The 19,615-nt window shown below is 38.9% G+C and overlaps 1 protein-coding gene across 8 annotated transcripts in view; it reads right to left on the reverse strand.

Moving 5' to 3' along the window:
* Window positions 1-19,615, reverse strand: part of WDSUB1 (WD repeat, sterile alpha motif and U-box domain containing 1) — a 78,817-nt gene that overhangs the window by 23,889 nt on the left and 35,313 nt on the right. For 6 of the 8 annotated variants that reach the window (XM_055088036.1, XM_055088035.1, XM_055088038.1 and 3 more), the window contains exons 10-11: window positions 16,124-16,264; window positions 4,788-4,930 (exon numbers count right to left, since the gene is read on the reverse strand). The exons of 1 other annotated variant lie outside the window; for it this stretch is intronic. In XM_055088036.1, coding sequence (XP_054944011.1) covers window positions 4,788-4,930; window positions 16,124-16,264 — 284 coding nt within the window. The remainder of the gene's footprint in view (window positions 1-4,787; window positions 4,931-16,123; window positions 16,265-19,615) is intronic. One more of the 8 variants, XM_007103071.3, reaches the window with a different exon arrangement.

Here is a 19,615-nt window from a genome sequence, read left to right on the forward strand (position 1 = left end):
GGTTCCCCTGCATCGGCAGGCGGACGCGCAACCACTGCGCCACCAGGGAAGCCCTCTTGCATCTTCTTGATCTTTGCCTCTATTCTTTTTCTGAGGTCCTGGATCATCTTCACTATCATTATTCTGAATTCTTTTTCTGGAAGGTTGCCTATCTCCACCTCATGTAGTTTTTCTTCTGGAGTTTTATCTTGTTCCTTCATCTGGTACATAGTCCTCTGCCTTTTCATTTTGTCTACCTTTCTGTGAAAGGGGATTTCGTTCCACAGACTGCAGGACTGTTGTAGTTCTTGCTTCTTCTGTCTGACCTCTGTTGGATGAGGCTATCTAAGAGGCTTGTGTAAGCTTCCTGATGGGAGGGACTGGTGGTGGGTATAGTTGGGTGTTGCTCTGGTGGGCAGAGCTCAGTAAAACTTTAATCTGCTTGTCTGCTGATGGGTGGGGCTGAGTTCCCTCCCTGTTGGTTGTTTGGCCTGAAGCAACCCAGCACTGGAGGCTACAGGCTCTTTGGTGGGGCTAACTTCCCAGAACTTCTGCTGCCAGTGTCCTTGTCCCCATGGTGAGCCACAGCAACCCCCTGCCTCTGCAAGGGACCCTCCAACAACAGCATGCAGGCCTGGCTCAGTCTCCTATGGGGTCACTGCTCCTTCCCCTTGGGTCCCGATGTGCACACTACCCTGTGTGTGCCCTTCAAGAGTGAAGTCTCTGTTTCCCCCAGTCCTGTCAAAGTCCTGCAATCAAATCCCACTAGCCTTCAGAGTCTGATTCTCTGGGAATTCCTCCTCCCGTTGTCACACCCCCAGTTGGGAAGCCTGACATGGGGCTCAGAACCTTCACTCCAGTGGATGGACCTCTGTGGTATAATTGTTCTCCAGTTTGTGAGTCACCCACCCAGCAGTTATGGGCACCATCTTGAACCAATCTCCCCTCCCATATACTTTAAATCATCTTTAGATTACTTATAATACCCAGTAGAATGTAAATGCTATGTAAATAGATGTCAGCGTGCAGAAAATTCAAGATTTGCATTTAGAAACTTTCTGGAATTTGGGGGGAAGGTGTGGATACAGAGGGCTGACTGCACATCAAACTTAAAAACTTCTGCGCATCAAAGGAAACAGAGTGAAAAGGCAACCTAGGTATAATTGTTCTCCAGTTTGTGAGTCACCCACCCAGCAGTTATGGGATTTGAACTTATTGTGATTGTGCCCCTCCTACCGTCTCATTGCAGCTTCTCCTTTGTCTTTGGATATGATGTATCTTTTTTGGTGAGTTCCGGTGTCTTCCTGTCGATTACTGTTCAGCAGTTAGTTGTGATTCCAGTGCTATCACAAGAGGGAGTGAGCGCACATCCTTCTACTCCACCTTTTTTTTTTTTTTTTTTTTTTTTTTTTGTGGTATGCGGGCCTCCCTCTGTTGTGGCCTCTCCCGTTGCGGAGCACAGGCTCTGGACGCGCAGGCCCAGCGGCCATGGCTCACGGGCCCAGCCGCTCCGCGAACCTGGTTCCCCTGCATCGGCAGGCGGACGCGCAACCACCGCGCCACCAGGGAAGCCCTACTCCACCATCTTGAACCAATCTCCCCTCCCATATACTTTAAATCATCTTTAGATTACTTATAATACCCAGTAGAATGTAAATGCTATGTAAATAGATGTCAGCGTGCAGAAAATTCAAGATTTGCATTTAGAAACTTTCTGGAATTTGGGGGGAAGGTGTGGATACAGAGGGCTGACTGCACATCAAACTTAAAAACTTCTGCGCATCAAAGGAAACAGAGTGAAAAGGCAACCTACAGAGAAATATTTGCAAACCATATATCTGGTAAGTTAATACCTAAAACATATAAAGAATTCCTAGGGCTCAACAACAAAAAACAAATAACCTCATTTTTTAAATGTACAAAGGTCTTGAATAGACATTTCTCCAAAGATGATGTACAAATGGCCAACAAGCATATGAAAAGGTGCTCAACATCACAAATCATTAGAAAAATGCAAATCAGAACTTCAATGAGAAATCACCTCACACCCATTAGAATAGTCACTATCAAAACAAAACAAAAACCAGAAAATAACTAGTGTTGGTGAGAATGCAGAAAAATAAGAACCCTCGTGCATTGTTGGCAGTAATGTAAAATGGTGCCGCCACTGTAAAAGATAGTATGGAGGCTCCTCAAAAAAATTAAAAATAGAATTACAATGTGATCCAGCAATTCCACTTCTGGGTATATATCCAAAGGAATTGAAAACAGAATCTAAGAGAGCTATCTGCACACCCATATTCCCAGCATCATTATTCACAACAGCCAAGAGGGAGAAGCAACCCAAGTGTCCAACAATGGATGAATGGATAAACAAGATAGAGTATACTCATACAATGGAATATTATCCAGCCTTAATAGAAGGGAAATCCTGCCATTTGTAGCAACCTTAATGAACCTTTAAGACATTATGCTGAATGTAATAAGCCAGCCACAAAAAAACAAATAAATACTGTATGATTCCACTTATATGAGGTATGTAAACTATGGAAACAAAAAGTAGACTGTGATTACCAGGGGCTGGGGAGAGGAGGAACAGGAGAGTTGTTCAATGAATAGAGAACTTCAGTTTTGCAAAACGAAAAAGTTCTAGAGATCTGTCACAGAACAATGTGCATACTGTTAACACTACTGTACACTTAAAAATGGTTAAGAAGGTAAGTTTTATGTTACTTATTTTTTAACACACACACACATACACACACAGAAAAACATCTGGCACGCTTTTCCATAAAAACTGAGAAAGTGATTCTAAAATCTATATAGAAATATGCTAAAAACCAAGAATAACTAAAACAGTTTTGAAAAAGAATATGTAAAGGAGGCAAAAATATACAGTGGAGAAAAGACAGCCTATTCAATAAGTGGTGCTGGGAAAAATGGACAGATACATGTAAAAGAATGAAATTAGAACACTCCCTAACACCATACACAAAAATAAACTCAAAATGGATTAAAGACCTAAATGTAAGGCCAGACACTATGGGCAGAATCCCTAAATAGACATTTCTCCAAAGAAGATATACAGATGGCCAACAAACACATGAAAGGATGCTCAACATCACTAATCATTGGAGAAATGCAAATCAAGACCACAATGAGGTATCAACTCACACGGGTCAGAATGGCCAACATCAAACAGTCTGCAAACAATAAATGCTGGAGAGGGTGTGGAGAAAAGGGAACCCTCCTGCACTGTTGGTGGGACTGTAAATTGATACAGCCACTATGGAGAACAGTATGGAGGTTCCTTAAAAAACTAAAAATAGAACTACCATACTACCCAGCAATCCCACTACTGGGCATATACCCCAAGAAAACCGTAATTCTAAAAGAGTCACGTACCACAATGTTCACTGCAGCTCTGTTTACAGCAGCCAGGACATGGAAGCAACCTAAGTGTCCATCGACAGATGAATGGATAAAGAAGATGTGGCATATATATACAACAGAATATTACTGAGCCATAAAAAGAAATGAAATTGAGTTATTTGTAGTGAGGTGGATAGACCTAGAGACTGTCACACAGAGTGAAGTAAGTCAGAAAGAGAAAAACAAACACCATATGCTAACACATATATATGGAATCTGAAAAACAAAAAAACAAAAAAATGGTTCTGAAGAACCTAGGGGCAGGACAGGAATAAAGACACAGATGTAGAGAATGGACTTGAGGACATGGCGGGGGGAAGGGTAAGCTGGGACGAAGTGAGAGAGTGGCATGGACATATATACACTACCAAATGTAAAATAGATAGCTAGTGGGAAGCAGCTGCATAGCACAGGGAGATCAGCTTGATGCTTTGTGTTCAACTGGAGGGGTGCGATAGGGAGGGTGGGAGGGAGATTTAAGAGGGAGGAGATATGGGGATATATGTATACATATAGCTGATTCACTTTGTTATACAGCAGACACTAACACACCATTCTAAAGCAATTATACTCCAATAAAGATGCTAAAAAAAAAAAGAACTAATATGACTTATACTACCTGATTTCAAGACTTACTTCAAGGGCTTCCCTGGTGGCACAGTGGTTAAGAATACAGGTTCAACCCCTGGTCCAGGAAGATCCCACATGCTGCGGAGCAATTAAGCCCATGCGCCACAAATACTAACCCTGAGCTCTAGAGCCCACGAGCCACAACTACTGAGCCTGTGTGCCACAATTACTGAAGCCCGCGCGCCTAGAGCCCATGCTCCACAAGAGAAGCCACCGCAATGAGAAGCCCACGCACTGCAACGAAGAGTAGCCCCTGCTCACCACAGCTAAAGAAAGCCTGCGCGCAGCAACGAAGAACCAATGCAGCCAAAAATTAATTAATTAATTAAAAAAAAAAAAAAAGAAGACCTACTTCAAGATAATGCTACAGTAATCAAGGCACTGCTGTAACCGGCACAGGACAGACATAAAGATCAACAGGTCACAGAAAATCTAGACATGGACCAGTGATATAGTCAAGTGATTTTCAACAAAGTTGCCAGGGAAAAGATTTCTCAATTAATGGTGTTGGAACAATTGAATTCCCATTTAGGAAAAGAAGAAAAGCTTATCTTGCAAAGTACAAAAACATTAACTTGAAATAAATCATAGACCTAAACATAAAATATACAACTTATAAAACATCTAGAAGAAAACACAGGATAAAATCTCAACAACACTAATAATCAGAAAAATGCAAATAACAGGTACAATGAGATACCACTTCACACCCACCAGAATGGAAAAAATTAAAAGACTAACAATACCGGGCTTCCCTGGCGGCGCAGTGGTTGAGAGTCTGCCTGCCGATGCAGGGGACACGGGTTCATGCCCTGGTCCGGGAGGATCCCACATGCTGCGGAGTGGCTGGGCCCGTGAGCCATGGCTGCTGAGCCTGCGCGTCCGGAGCCTGTGCTCCGCAACGAGAGAGGCCACAACAGTGAGAGGCCCGCGTACCACAAAAAAAAGACTAACAATACCAAATGTTGTCAAGTATGTGGAGAAATTGCAATTTTCAGTTGGGAACTTAAATGATGAAGCCACTTTGAGAAACAGTTTGGCAGTCACTCTCGAAAGTTAAACATTCACTTACTATACAACACAGAAATTTCACTCCTAACTAACCAAGAGAAAGGAAACATGTCCAAAGACATGTACATGAATGTTACAGTAGCTTCATTCATAATAGCCATAAACTGGCAAAGCCCTAGAAGTTCATTAATAGTTAATGGATAAATATACTATGGTATATTCATGTAATGGAACACTACTCAACAATTTGAAGCAATGAATTGCTGATATGTACAATAAGATAAATGAATCCTAAGCATTCTGCTGAGTGAAAAAAGCCAGATACAAAAAGTATATACTGAAGGATTCCATTTATATCAAATTCTAGAAAGGCAAATATGATCTAGAGTGCCAAAAAGCAGATCAGTGGTTACATAAGTCCAGGGGTGGAAAAATATTGACTGTAAAGGGGATAAAAGAACTTTCTGGGATGATAATAACATTTATACCTTGATCATGATGGTGGATGCACAGGTATACACATTTCAAAAACTCATCACACTGTATACATGAAGAGATTTTATTATTTAAATTATACCTCAATAAATTTTATCAAAAAAAAAACAGATTATGGAGCTGTACTGTCCAATACAGTAGCCACAAGTGGGTATTTGAATTTAAATCAATCACAGTTAAGTAAAATATTCATATCCCTAGTAACAGTAGCCACATTTCAAGTGCTCAATAACCACATGTGCCTAATGTTACTACAATGGTCAGTACAAAGAACACTTCCATCATCACAAAAAGTTCTACTGGATAGCAGTGATACAGAGGATCTGAATTAGACAATTATCAATTTGATATCTAATATCTATCTATATATTGATATACTGTAATATATCAATAATGTTGCAAAAAATAACTTTGTAACCAAAGAGAAGAAATACTTTTCCTTCAAATATCCATCGAAACTTTATAAAAAATATAAATTTTATAACAAACATACAAGGAAAATCTCAAACTCCCCAAAGAAACACCGTTTCACATTTGATCCCATGCAACAAAACTAGACATCCCTTTCCCAAAACACAACCTCAAAACTAATCAAATGATTTGCAAACTTCAAGACAGTTTTTCTACCAACCTTTGGGTAAAAGTAGAAATGTAAGCTGAAAGTATATATTACTTAGAAATTGAAGATATGGAAAATATGGCAAAATCTAGGTAGTGAATATTTATTTGGTCAGTACCCCCCCCTTTCTGGAAACTGTCCCTTCCACCACTATCCTCCTTATGATGTTGCTCCATTTATATACAATTCTACTCTCCACGGTCGGACAAATCTCAGCACTGCACCTCATGCCTGCAGAGACTAGCACTGGGGTAGGCTCCTGGATCAGGTTGGGAGCCTCTGGGATTTTTGGAGTTGGCACTAGAGAGAAATGTCAGAGTGGTCCCTTTCTGGTGGGTCAAACTGTAAAATGTAAAATTTGGGACCTTCAGGTGTTCATGTTTTTCTAACACATGGAAAAGGCACACTGAGTATCAAGGAAGGTGGATATTCAGAAGCCTTGGACCAGATAAGAAACAGTACCCCGGCAACACTCAAGTCTCTGGTGCCAGTTTTTCCTGAGACTCACTTACAATAACTTTTAATAATTACCATTTCTGCTTAACCTAATTCAAGTTGAGTTTCTTTCAGTTGCAAATAAGGGTCCTGATATAACATACCAAAGCCAAAAATATACAGCCATTACCATGCTCAGAGAAAATTTCATAGCCTGAAGTTAAACGAGTTTACTGCCATTTATTGAGTGGTGCTCTTTTAAGTACCTAACATGCATTAACTCATTTGATTCTTATAAGAATCCCATGAGGTTAAGTACTAGTATCCCATTTTGTACATAAGGAAAATGAGACACAGCAAGATTATATAGCCTCCCACAAGGTAACTCAGCTAATAAGTAATGAAACAGATTTAGACCCAGGCAGTCTGGTTCGTCAGTGCATGTGCTCAACTACTAGATCATAGTGGCTCCCATAAGTATGTTTCTTACTAAATAATAACTAAAAATAATGAAATTAAATTTGAATTAAATGCTGATGAATAAGAGAGTCACACAGGAATTATAAATGGTTAAAAGCATTTAAAAGCACTCAAACTCAATATTATACAAAAAAATGCAAACTGAGATTACTTCTCACTTATTAGAATGAGAAAGATTAAGATTGTTAACACCCAGTAGAGGCAAGGATATGGGAAATAGGGACCCCATATAATGTTGAGAGGACAATTTGTCAGTATCCTTCAGTAACTGCAGCTTTAGATAATTTATTCTACAGAAACATTCACATTAAGACTGCAAGACAGGGCGGAGTCAAGATGGCAGACTAGGAGGACATGGAATTTGCATCTCTGCACAACTAGAGCACCTACCAGGGACCAGTGGGGGACCATGGACACCTAAGGGGACGAGAGGAACCCCCAGTGACCGGGTAGAATGTGAGGTGTGTGTGGGGGGCAGTGATGGGGGAGGAGAAGTGGAGGCGGGATGGGACCGGTGCCCCTGAGGGGCGGCTGGGGGAGGGGAAGGGATCCCATGCCCGGAAGGGGGAAGGGGCGGACAATTGGGAGGGCAGAGGATCAAAAGGGAGCATGTCCAGGGTTTCCCCTGCCTCCAGGAGCCTGCAGAGATACCGGTCCTGATCCTCTGCCCACCTAGGCCCCCTCTAGCCATGCGGGTCCTGAGAGTGGGAGGGAAGGGGGAGCAAAAGTAAAGGCCGGACCTCCGGGACCAGCACCCGAGGGGTAGCTGGGGGAGGGGAGGAGTTCCTACACCCAGCGGGATGCACCCATGGCTGGGGTCCAGCGGTGATGGGGAAGACTACTGGGGGCAGAAGAACGGAAAGGAACGCGCCCACCGCTTTGCCTGCCCATTTGGTCACCGGGGAGCCTGCTGCCCTTGTGGGCACAATCCTCTGCCCTCAGAGCCTCCCTTCTGCTGCGCAGAGCCCAAGCCCCAGCCCTACACCCCACCCAGGGCCCTACATCTACACTCAGAGACACCCCCTGAGACCCCCTCCAATGAGCTGGGCCTAAACCCCACCCACACACCCTCACACAGGGCCCTAACTCAAAACTCTGGAACTCCACACTCCGGAGGCCCTCTGGATGTGATGCCTCTCTACACAGGTCCTAAGCCTAGGCCTCGCCCCCGCCCCCAAGGCCTTTGCCAGCTGTGTGATTCTTGAGCCTAAGCCCCGCCCCATGCTTAAATGTAACCCCCCACCCCGCAGGTCTCACCACAGCCTAAGCCCTGCCCCTGCCTAAGTTCCACCTCTGCATAAGCTCCACCCCCATAGCCAAGGCTTTTTCTTTATTTCTTTTTTCAGGTTGGCGTTCACTTTTTTTTTTTTTGCAGTACGCGGGCCTCTCACTGTTGTGGCCTCTCCCGTTGCGGAGCACAGGCTCTGGACGCGCAAGCCCAGCGGCCATGGCTCACGGGCCTAGCCGCTCCGCAGCATGTGGGATCCTCCCAGACTGGGGCACAAACTCGTGTCCCCTGCATCGGCAGGTGGACTCTCAACCACTGCGCCACCAGGGAAGCCCCTATTTTTTCTAATCTTTTATTTTTCCTATTTTATTTTATTCCTTATGCTTTGTTATTGTTCGCTCCTTTTGGCTTGTTCCCCCCACCCCTTTTTTTCTCTTTTTTCTGTTGTGGTTTTCTTTTACCTTGTTGCTGTTGTTTCAATTATACTTTTATTTTCCCTAATATATTTTTTGTCTTTCTAAATTTATTTTATTATTTATTCTTTGTTATTGTACTACTCCTTTTTTTCTTATTTTTTTCTGAACTGCACAGCTTGCGGGATCTTGGTTCCCAGCCCGGAGGTTGGGCCTGAGCTCCTGTGGTGGGAGCGCTGAGTTCAAATCACTGGACTAACAGAGAACTTCAGACCCCAGGGAATATTAATCAGAGTGAGGCCTCCCAGAGGTCCTCATCTCACCACGAAGACCAGCTCTACCCAACCACCTGCAAACGCCAGTGCTGGACGCCTCAAGCCAAACAACCAGTAAGACAGGAATACAAACCCACTCATCAAAAAAAAAAAAAACAAATAAGAAATGACAAAAAAAGTTACAAACGAAGGAGCAAAGTAAAAACCTACAACACCAAATAAATGAAGAAAAAATAGCCAACTTACTTGAAAAAGAATTAAGAGTAATGATAGTAAAGATGATCCAAAATCTCAGAAACAGAATGGAGAAAATACAAGAAACGTTTAACAAGGACCTAGAAGAACTAAAGAGCATACAAACAGTGAGGAACAACACAATAACTGAAATTAAAAATACTCTAAAAGGAATCAATAGCAGAATAACTGAGGCAGAAGAAAGGATAAGTGAGCTGGAAGATAAAATGGTAGAAATAACTGCTGTGGAGCAGAATAAAGAAACAAGAATGAGAAGAAGTAACGACAGTCTCAGAGACCTCTGGGACAACATTAAACACACCAACATTCGAATAATAGGGGTCCCAGAAGTAGAAGAGGAACAGAAAGGGTCTGAGAAAATATTTGAAGACATTATAGTTGAAAACTTCCCTAACACTGGAAGGGAAATAACCACTCAAGTCCAGAAAGTGCAGAGAGTCCCATACAGGATAAAGCCTAGGAGAAACACTCCAAGACATATTAATCAAACTAGCAAAAATTAAATTTAAAAAATATTAAAAGTAGCAAGGGAAAAGCAAAAAATAACATACAAGGAAATCCCATAAGGATATCAGCTGATTTCTCAGCAGAAACTTCACAGGACAGAAGGGAGTGGCAGGATACATTTTAATGATGAAAGGGAAATACCTACAACCAAGATTATTCTACCCAGCAAGGATATCATTCAGATTCGACAGAAAAATCAAAAGCTTTACACACAAGCAAAAGCTATGAGAATTCAGGACCACCAAACCTGCCTTACAACAAATGCTAAAGGAACTTCTCTAAGTGGGAAACACAAGAGAAGAAAAAGACCCAGAAAAACAAACCCAAATCAATTAAGAAAATGGTAATAGGAACATACATATCGATAATCACCTTGAATGTAAATGGATTAAATGCTCCAACCAAAAGAAAGACTGGCTGAATGGATACAAAAACAAGACCCATATATATACTGTCTACAAGAAACCCACTTCAGACCTAGGGACACATACAGACTGAAAGTTAAAGACTGTTAAAAGAAGTAAGGAAGAACACTACATAATGATCAAGGGATCAATCCAAGAAGAAAACATAACAATTATAAATATTTATGCACCCAACATAGGAGCACCTCAATAGATAAGGCAAATACCAACAGCCTTAAAAGGAGAAATCAGCAGTAACACAATAATAGTGGGGGACTTTAACACCCTACTTACACCAACAGACAGATCAACCAGGCAGAAAATAAATAAGGAAACACAAGTTTTAAATGACACAACAGACCAGGTACATGTAATTAATATTTTCAGGACATACCACCCAAAAGCAGAAGAGTACACTTTCTTCTCAAGTGCACATGAAAAGTTCCCCCAAATAGATCACATCTTGGGTCACAAATCGTATCAAGTATCTTTTCCAACCACAACACTATGAGATTAGAAATCAATTACACACACAAAAAAAAAACCTGTAGAAAACACAAATACAAGGAGGCTAAATAGTGTGCTGCTAAATAACCAAAGATTACTGAAGAAATCAAAAAATACCTAAAAACAAATGACAAAGAAAACATGATGATACAAAACCTATGGGATGCAGCAAAAGCACTTCTAAGATGGAGGTTTATAGCAATACAATCCTACCTCAAAAAACAAGAAAAATCTCAAACAATCTAACCGTAGCAGAAGAAATCATAAAGATCAAAGCAGAAATAAATGAAACGGAAACAAAGAAAACAATAACAAAGATCAATAAAACTAAAAGTTGTTTGAGAAGATAAACAAAATTGATAAACCTTTAGCCAGACTCAAGAAAAAAAGAGAGGACGCAAATCAATAAAATTAGAAATGAAAAAGGAGAGACTACAACGGACACCACAGAAACACAAAAGATCATAAGAGACTATTACAAGCAACTATATGCCAATAAAATGGACAACCTGGAAGAAATGGACAAATTATTGGAAAAGTACAACCTTCCAAGACTGAACCAGGAAGAATGAGAAAATATAAACAGACCAATCAAAGGTAATGAAATTGAAACCATAATGAAAAATCTTCCAACAAACAAAAGTCCAGGACCAGATGGCTTCACAGGTGAATTCTATCAAACATTTAGAGAAAAGGTAACACCCGTCCTTCTCAAACTCTTCCAAAAAATTGCAGAGGATGGAACACTCCCAAACTCATTCTACAAGGCAACCATCAGCCTGATATCAAAACTAGACAAGATACTACAAAAAAAGAAAATTACAGCCAACATCACTGATAAATATAGATGTAAAAATCCTCAACAAAATACTAGCAAACAGAATCCAACAACATATTAAAAAGATTGTAGGGCTTCCCTGGTGGCGCAGTGGTTGAGAATCTGCCTGCCGATGCAGGGGACACGGGTTCGTGCCCCAGTCCGGGAGGATCCCGTATGCCGCGGAGCGGCTAGGCCCGTGAGCCTGCGCGTCCGGAGCCTGTGCTCCACAGCGGAAGAGGCCACAGCAGTGAGAGGCCCGCATACCGCAAAAAAAAAAAAAAAAAAAAAAAAAAAAAGATTGTACACCATGATCAATTGCGATTTATCCCAGGGATGCAAGGATTCTTCAATATATGCAAAACAATCAATGTGATACACCATATTAACAAATGAAAGAATAAAAACCATATGATCATCTCAATAGATGCAGAAACAGCTTTTGAAAATATTCAACACCCATTTACGATAAAAACCCTCCAGAAAGTGGGCATAGAGGGAACCTACCTCAACATAATAAAGGCCATATATGACAAACCAGCAGCCAACATCATTCTCGATGGTGAAAAACTGAAAGCATTTCCTCTAAGATCAGGAACACGACAAGGAGGTCCAGTCTCGCCACTGTTATTCAACATAGTATTGTAAGTCCTAGCCACAGCGTTTAGAGAAGAAAAAGAAATAAAAGGAATACAAATTGGAAAACAAGAAGTAAAACTGTCACTGTTTTTGATGACATGATACTATACAAAAAAAATCTGAAAGATGCCACCAGAAAACTAGTAGAACTAATGCATCTGGTAAGGTTGCAGGATACAAAATTAATGCACAGAAATCTCTTGAATTTCGATACACTAACAGCAAAAGATCAGAAAGAGAAATTAAGGAAACAATCCCATTTACCATCACAACAGACAGAATAAAAAGTACTTAGGAATAAACCTACCTAAGGAGGCAAAAAACCTGTACTCAGAAAACTATAAAACACTGATGAAAGAAATCAAAGATAACATAAACAGACGGAGAGATATATCATGCTGCTGGACTGTAAGAATCAATATTGTGAAAATGACTATACTACCCAAAGCAGGGTAGTTAAATGCAATCCTTATCAAATTACCTATGGCTTTTCACAGAACTAGAATAAGAAATTTTACAATATATACGGAAACACAAAAGACCCGAATAGCCATAGCAATCTCGAGAAAGAAAAATGGAGCTGGAGGAATCAGGCTCCCTGACTTCAGACTATACTACAAAGCTACAGTAATCAAGACAGTATGGTACTGACACAAAAACAGAAAGACAGATCAATGGAACAGGATAGAAAGCCCAGAGATAAACCCATGCACATATGGTCACCTTATCTTTGATAAAGGAGGCAAGAATATCCAGTGGAGAAAAGACAGCCTCTTCAATAAGTGGTGCTGGGAAAACTGGACAGGTACATGTAAAAGTATGAAATTAGAACACTCCCTAACACCATACACAAAACTAAACTCAAAATGCGTTAAAGACCTAAATGTAAGGCCAGACACTATAAAACTCTTAGAAGAAAACGTAGGTAGAACACTCTTCACATAAATCACAGCAAGATCCTTTTTGACCCATCTCCTAAAGGGAAATAAAAACAAAAATAAACAAATGGGACCTAAGGAAACTTAAAAGCATTTGCACAGCAAAGGAAACCATAAACAAGACAAAAAGACAACCCTCAGAACAGGAGAAAATATTTTCAAATGAAGCAACTGACAAAGGATTAATATCCAAAATATACAAGCAGCTCATGCAGCTCAGTAACACAAAAACAAACAACCCAGTCCAAAAATGGGCGGAAGACCTAAATAGACATTTTTCCAAAGAAGACATACAGATGGCTAACAAATGCATGAAAAGATGCTCAACATCACTAATCATTAGAGAAATGCAAATCAAGACCACACTGAGTTATCATCTCACACCAGTCAGAATGGTCATCATCAAAAAATCTAGAAACAATAAACGCTGGAGAGGGTGTGGAGAAAAGGGAACCCTCCTGCATTGTTCGTGGGACTGTAAATTGATACAGCCACTACTGAGAACAGTATGGAGGTTCCTTAAAAAACTAAAAATAGAACTACCATATGAGCCAGCAATCCCAGTACTGGGGATATACCCTGAGAAAACTGTAATTCAAAAAGAGACGTGCCACAATGTTCACTGCAGCACTATTTACAATACCCAGGACATGGAAGTAACCTAAATGTCCATCAACAGATGACTGGATAAAGAAGATGTGGCACATATATACAATGAAATATTACTCACCCATAAAAGGAACAAAACGAGTTATTTGTAGTGAGGTGGATGGACCTAGAATCTGTCATACAGAGTGAAGACAGAAAGAGAAAAACAAATACCGTATGCTAACGCATATATATGGAATTTAAAAAAGCAGTACTGATGAACTTAGTGGCAGGACAGGAATAAACACACAGACGTAGAAAACAGACTTGAGGGCACAGGGTGGGGAAGGGGCAGCTGGGATGAAATGAGAGTAGCAGTGACACATATACACTACCAAATGTAAAATGGATGGCTAGTGGGAAGCTGCTGCTTAGCACAGGGAGATCAGCTCAGTGCTTTGTGACGACCTAGAGGGGTGGGACAGGGAGGGTGGGAGGGAGGCTCAAGTGGGAGGGGATATGGGGATATATGTATACATATACCTGATTCACTTTGTTGTGCAGCACACAAACACTGTGGAGCATTTATACACCAATAAAGATGTGAAAAATAAATAAATAAATAAATAAATAAATAAGGAAAAAAAAAAAGAATTACCATATAACCTAGCAATTCGACTTCTGGGCATTTATCCAAAAGAATTGAAAGCAGCAACTCAAAGAGATATTTGTATATCCCTGTTCACAGCAGCATTATTCATAATAGCCAAAAGCTGGAAGGAAACCAAACATCCACTGATGGATGAATGGATAAACAAGATGTAGTGTACACATACAATGGCGTATTATTCAGCTTTAAAAAGGAACGAAATTCTGACACAGGCTACAATGTGGATGAACCTCGAGGACATTAAGCTACATGAAATAAGCCAGACACAAAAAGACAAACACTGTATGGTTTCACTTATATGAGATATGTAGAATAGTCAAATTCATAGAAACAAGAAGGTGTAGATAGTTTTAGTTTTGCAAGAAGAAAATATTCTGGAGATTGGTTACACAATAGTGTAATACACTTAAAAATGGTTAAGACAGTAAATTTTATGTGTATTTTACTACAATTAAGAAAACATATATTTAAATAATTAATGCCTGCATCTAATTACAAATTTCCCCAAATGTGGTATACCTGTCTCTCTGATGAGCTGGGTAAGGTGAGGACATAAGTCCCAGTTTATTATCACCCCCATCAACCATCAACTCACTCTCAGACTACACTCCACTACACCTCCACTGTAGTGGAATTTTGCCTCCACTATAACTGATCCAGACCAGAAATGAGGCAGTCTAAAGACTTCTGGGAGATAAAAACAAATAGAAAGGGGCCCACATGTGCACACTTTCTTAAAGGCTTTTAAACTTTTTTACTTACTGTTTAACAATAATTTAGTTTAACTGTAAAAGTACACTACTGGCATAACAAACAAAATCAGAGTAAATAAATGTAAATTCAGCAAAAAAAATTAATTAAAAAAAGGAATACAGTTTCAAACAAGTATTAAACTTGCAAAAATAAATGCGTTCTAAAATTCAATGATCACAAAACTGGAAAAACAGGTACACTTAGATACATTTCTGGTAGCATTCTAAACTATTTTTTCCTAGAAAACAATCTAATAAATCTAACAAGAACTATCAAAACTGTTCTTTTTAACATTCATAAAATATTCTGATTGGTTAATTCTGCTTTGGGGAACACATGTCATGAAAATACCCCTAAGTAATGGTAACAACACAATGAAAGGAGTACCAAGATATCAGCACAATGCTATTAACAATATAAAGCTTTTCAAACATATACATACACCAAATAGTAGAAGAGTCAAATTGTAGCATAGAGCTACAATGGAATAAAGTTATTAACACTGAAAATTACATAGACTTAAGTCAATATTCAGAAATGTATATAATAGTCTTAAAAATAAAAAGCACAATATGGATTCACTGATTACAACTATGTAAAGTATGTATGTCTGTGTTCATTGACAAAGATTAGAAATTAATGTGAAATGATGTAACTTTATAACCTTTAAATTCTTATTTCTGTAAGGTTGTTTAAATTCATGACAGACAAAATAAATATAATAGATCTCAACAGTCTATCTTAAAAAACAATATTTTAACTATACACTCTAGTAACTAAATGCATATTTCACAAGTTTAAGTAAGGCTTGCCAAGCTGATTTCTTTTGTCTCTAATCTTATCCAAACCTGCTCCATCCAATTGTATTCATTAAGAAATATATAATGTTCAATAGTTCACCTCAGATCTAAGGAATTTTTAAAAAGAAAGAACTTATGACAAATAATTTTGAATAAGTTTCACATTTAAACAAACTTCTGTGAACTGTCTACATTATTTATTCATTTAGTACATAATATGCCCTGAAACTTAGAACAGCATCACATACCTGATGCAATGACAGGATCTTTCATAAGCTCCCTAGTTATTGGACATATAAATTCATCAGGAATTCCAGAGGAAAGGGTTTTCATCTTTGTCCTGAGCTCTTCAATTTTCCGCAGAACTTTACTACGCAGCCCTAGAGATTCTGAAAAGAAATTATTCTCTTAGGGCTGGAGAACTATTACTTGTAACCTTTATGCAAGTCTTCAGCAAACAAAGAGAAATTTCATCTACTACAACCAAAAATCTTCAGACATTCTGTTTTACCATATGGAACCTTTTCTTTATAAATTCTTTAATCAATATTTGTAGTATAGAATACTGTGTGATTAAAATAAGAGAAAGTTTATGCTAAATAACTTTAGATGCTCCAAGTTCCTCAAGAATTTCAGATTGCCCAAATACTAATATACCACACAAAATCAGAAAACGCTCATTATTATAGGTTAATTTATTTAGACAACAAAAAATTTCCTAAAAATCATTTTTAAAGATGTTCAATTTGATAATATAAAAATTCCATCTTATATATTTAAACATTATGAAATTGGGTATATTATTTGCTGATTCTCATATGAAACACAATCTCAAATAAAGTTCATATGTTTGTCCAAGACTCTACACATATATTTCATTCATTTGTATTACTTTTATCTAAAGTTTTTAAAATTATCTTAATTTTTAATTTTGGGAAGATTAATAAAATTAAGTTTAGGAAGTTTAATGTGATTATCTGTTTATATTTTCAGATAATCTAGCTGACAGTTCTATTTTAGGTGGAGGTGTTTAGGGGGTGTAGGGTGGGTAGGAAAAAAGAACTACATTTCAGAACACCTCAGAGTTCCCATAAAAAGTCAAATCAGCTTTCCTTCTGATTGGAAGGTAATTCTCCAGTGTTTATACACACCTTTTGTCTAGCAATCTTTTCAAGGATGTCTGCAAACTTACTTGGAAGCTAGAGATAGTGTTTCCCTCCCAGTCTGAGGGCAGATTTGTTTCCTGACAAGTACATAGATAATGTCTTCCTCTTGGACTAGTTTGCTAGCAGTCCCTTTATAAGACTGGGCGGGGGGGGGTTTCATAAACTCAGGGTTCCTCAGCTATGACACCAACACAAATTGCCCCCACAAGACTAGGTGGAAAGGGCAACCAATTTAAATATGAAGCTCATGCTGCTTGCTGTGCCATGAGTAATAAACTGTTCAAATCTATTTGGACTCATTGACCATATCTATGGAAGTATGGCAAGTCAACCTAGTAGCTGCCTACATCTTAGGAACTGCTTTACTGCTTTCCTATGACTTACCTCCTATGTAATTCACTGAAACAAAATTGAGGATTTTTAAAACAATTTTTTAAAACCACCACAACATGTTTATAATTAGACTAATCAGACACGTTAATAATTACATAACTAACATAATTAAGTCATATCATTTAAGGGGAAAATTATACAACATGTAATAAGGATATAGAGGTATTTAATATTCTAAAACAATATATATATTACCCTGTCAAATATACATGTGTGCCAATATTTAGAATATTTATTAATAAAGAATATAGAAACCCTATTTCAAAATGTACTGGATAAGAAAAGGTTAAATTGTGTGTTACCCTTGTCTAATTTTAATGTCATTTAAGAATGCCCTCAGGCAAGCAGTTACCAAATCATATGCACAAAACTTGGCCAGAAGAAGACATCTCCTTTTGTGATCGGGGTTTGGCAGTGAGTGTTATTAAACTTAACTGCTCAGAAAGAAAAGACCCTTACCAGCTGAAGGCTAGTAAACCCTCAGTATGGGCAATGGGCAATATTTAGCTGTATTTACTATAACTCTGAAAAGGCATCTGGCTACTAATAAGATGACAAATTAAATAGGCCATCACCTCCTGTACCCTCTTCCCCACCCCTTCCCAAACCCTGGAAATGCTACATAATTGAGAATTGATGGAGTCTGGACACAAATAACCATCAAAAATACAAAACAAAATTCCAAAAACCCTCAAGGAAACAGAAGAAACTAGGTTCCAGAGTAGGGGATGGGAAATAGCTTAAAGCAGAGATTTGTGTACACAAATGGAAGATACCTTTCTCCTTGTAGCCTTCACTCTCCCCAACTTTGTCCTGTAAATATCACTGCTAAGGCAGCAAAGCCAGCATGAGCTGGAGGCAGGGTAACAAGAGAGCGCTATGGCCTGGACTAACAATTACAGCCCACTGGGCTGGTCACTGAATCACCTCTGCAATGCCCTGAGACAGAACAACAGAATCAAAAGCTGGTTTCTTGGAGAAAACTTAAAACCTTTTTATTTTTTAAAAATAAAATTTATTAACAAACTTCTGATTTGAAAGATCAAGAGAAAACAAGACATAAAAACTATATTAGGAAAGAAAAGGGACACACAACTATAGGTACAGTAGGGATTTTTTTAAAGGATTTAGAGAAGATGGTGATAGAAGCAATATAATTTTTAAACTTCTCTGAATCCCCACATAAAAACAGAGCAACGAGATAGCAAAATCAAATCCCACCCACACTTCCAACAAAACAAGGTAGCAGGGTATCCTGATGAATCCCACTATATAAGTAGAAGAGAATAAACCACCAACATCCATAAGACCTGTGATTTGATATCAATGTGGAAGGAACAGGACATCTGATAGGCCTGAGGAATGGAGACCCTGAAATGCCCTACTCTCAGGAAAGTGGGGTAGGCCAATTTAAGAGCAGCAGCTGAACTGGAAGGGTTGGGCCCACTCTAACAGCAGGTCAGTGCACAGGCCTATACATGTGAAAGGACTATTTCACTTCAACTGTGTGTAAAGAAAAAATGGTAAATGTTCTTGTTACTTAACAGTATAGGCAGTTAGGCAACAAGTGAAAGTCTACATAAGGAATTATTACTAGGATTTGAAACATGAAACTTCCAAAATCTGAGGATGTTAAGACAGCTGGTGCATAAAGTTTTAAAAAGCATTTGATATAATAATTTGATATTATAATTTTTAAGGCAGAAAATGATAAAAATGTCCCATGTGCTTTCATGGTTTCTTGGAAAGACAAGAGCAAAAAGAAGAGGGAAGGCTTTGAAAAAACCTCATTCCCAATTAAGAATCTATGACTGATAATTAGTTGAATATAAGGGTAAGGACTGACACGATATACAATAGTTCCTTGTAATTTGTCATTCATGGTTCTACCATTATATTGTCTACAGCAATTCCAAACTCCAGGATAGGTAGCAGTTTGCAATATTCCTGAGGCCTGGATATAAACTGAAGCCAAACTGCAGATGAAAATCACGTGGCTAGTTAGTGGACTTACTGCTTGCTTAGTATCACATCTCAAAGAGACTTTCTTGTTGTTTATCTTCATACTTTATGCCTTTTGGTTGCAATATTAAAGGCTGTCGTAGAGTTCACAAATTCATGGATACACATATGTCTTAAGGCATACCTCTCTTAATATCAAGGATCTCTTGTACCTGTAAT

The sequence above is a fragment of the Physeter macrocephalus genome, chromosome 2, assembly GCF_002837175.3.
Source record: "Physeter macrocephalus isolate SW-GA chromosome 2, ASM283717v5, whole genome shotgun sequence".
In the NCBI taxonomy this organism is placed as follows: domain Eukaryota; kingdom Metazoa; phylum Chordata; class Mammalia; order Artiodactyla; family Physeteridae; genus Physeter; species Physeter macrocephalus.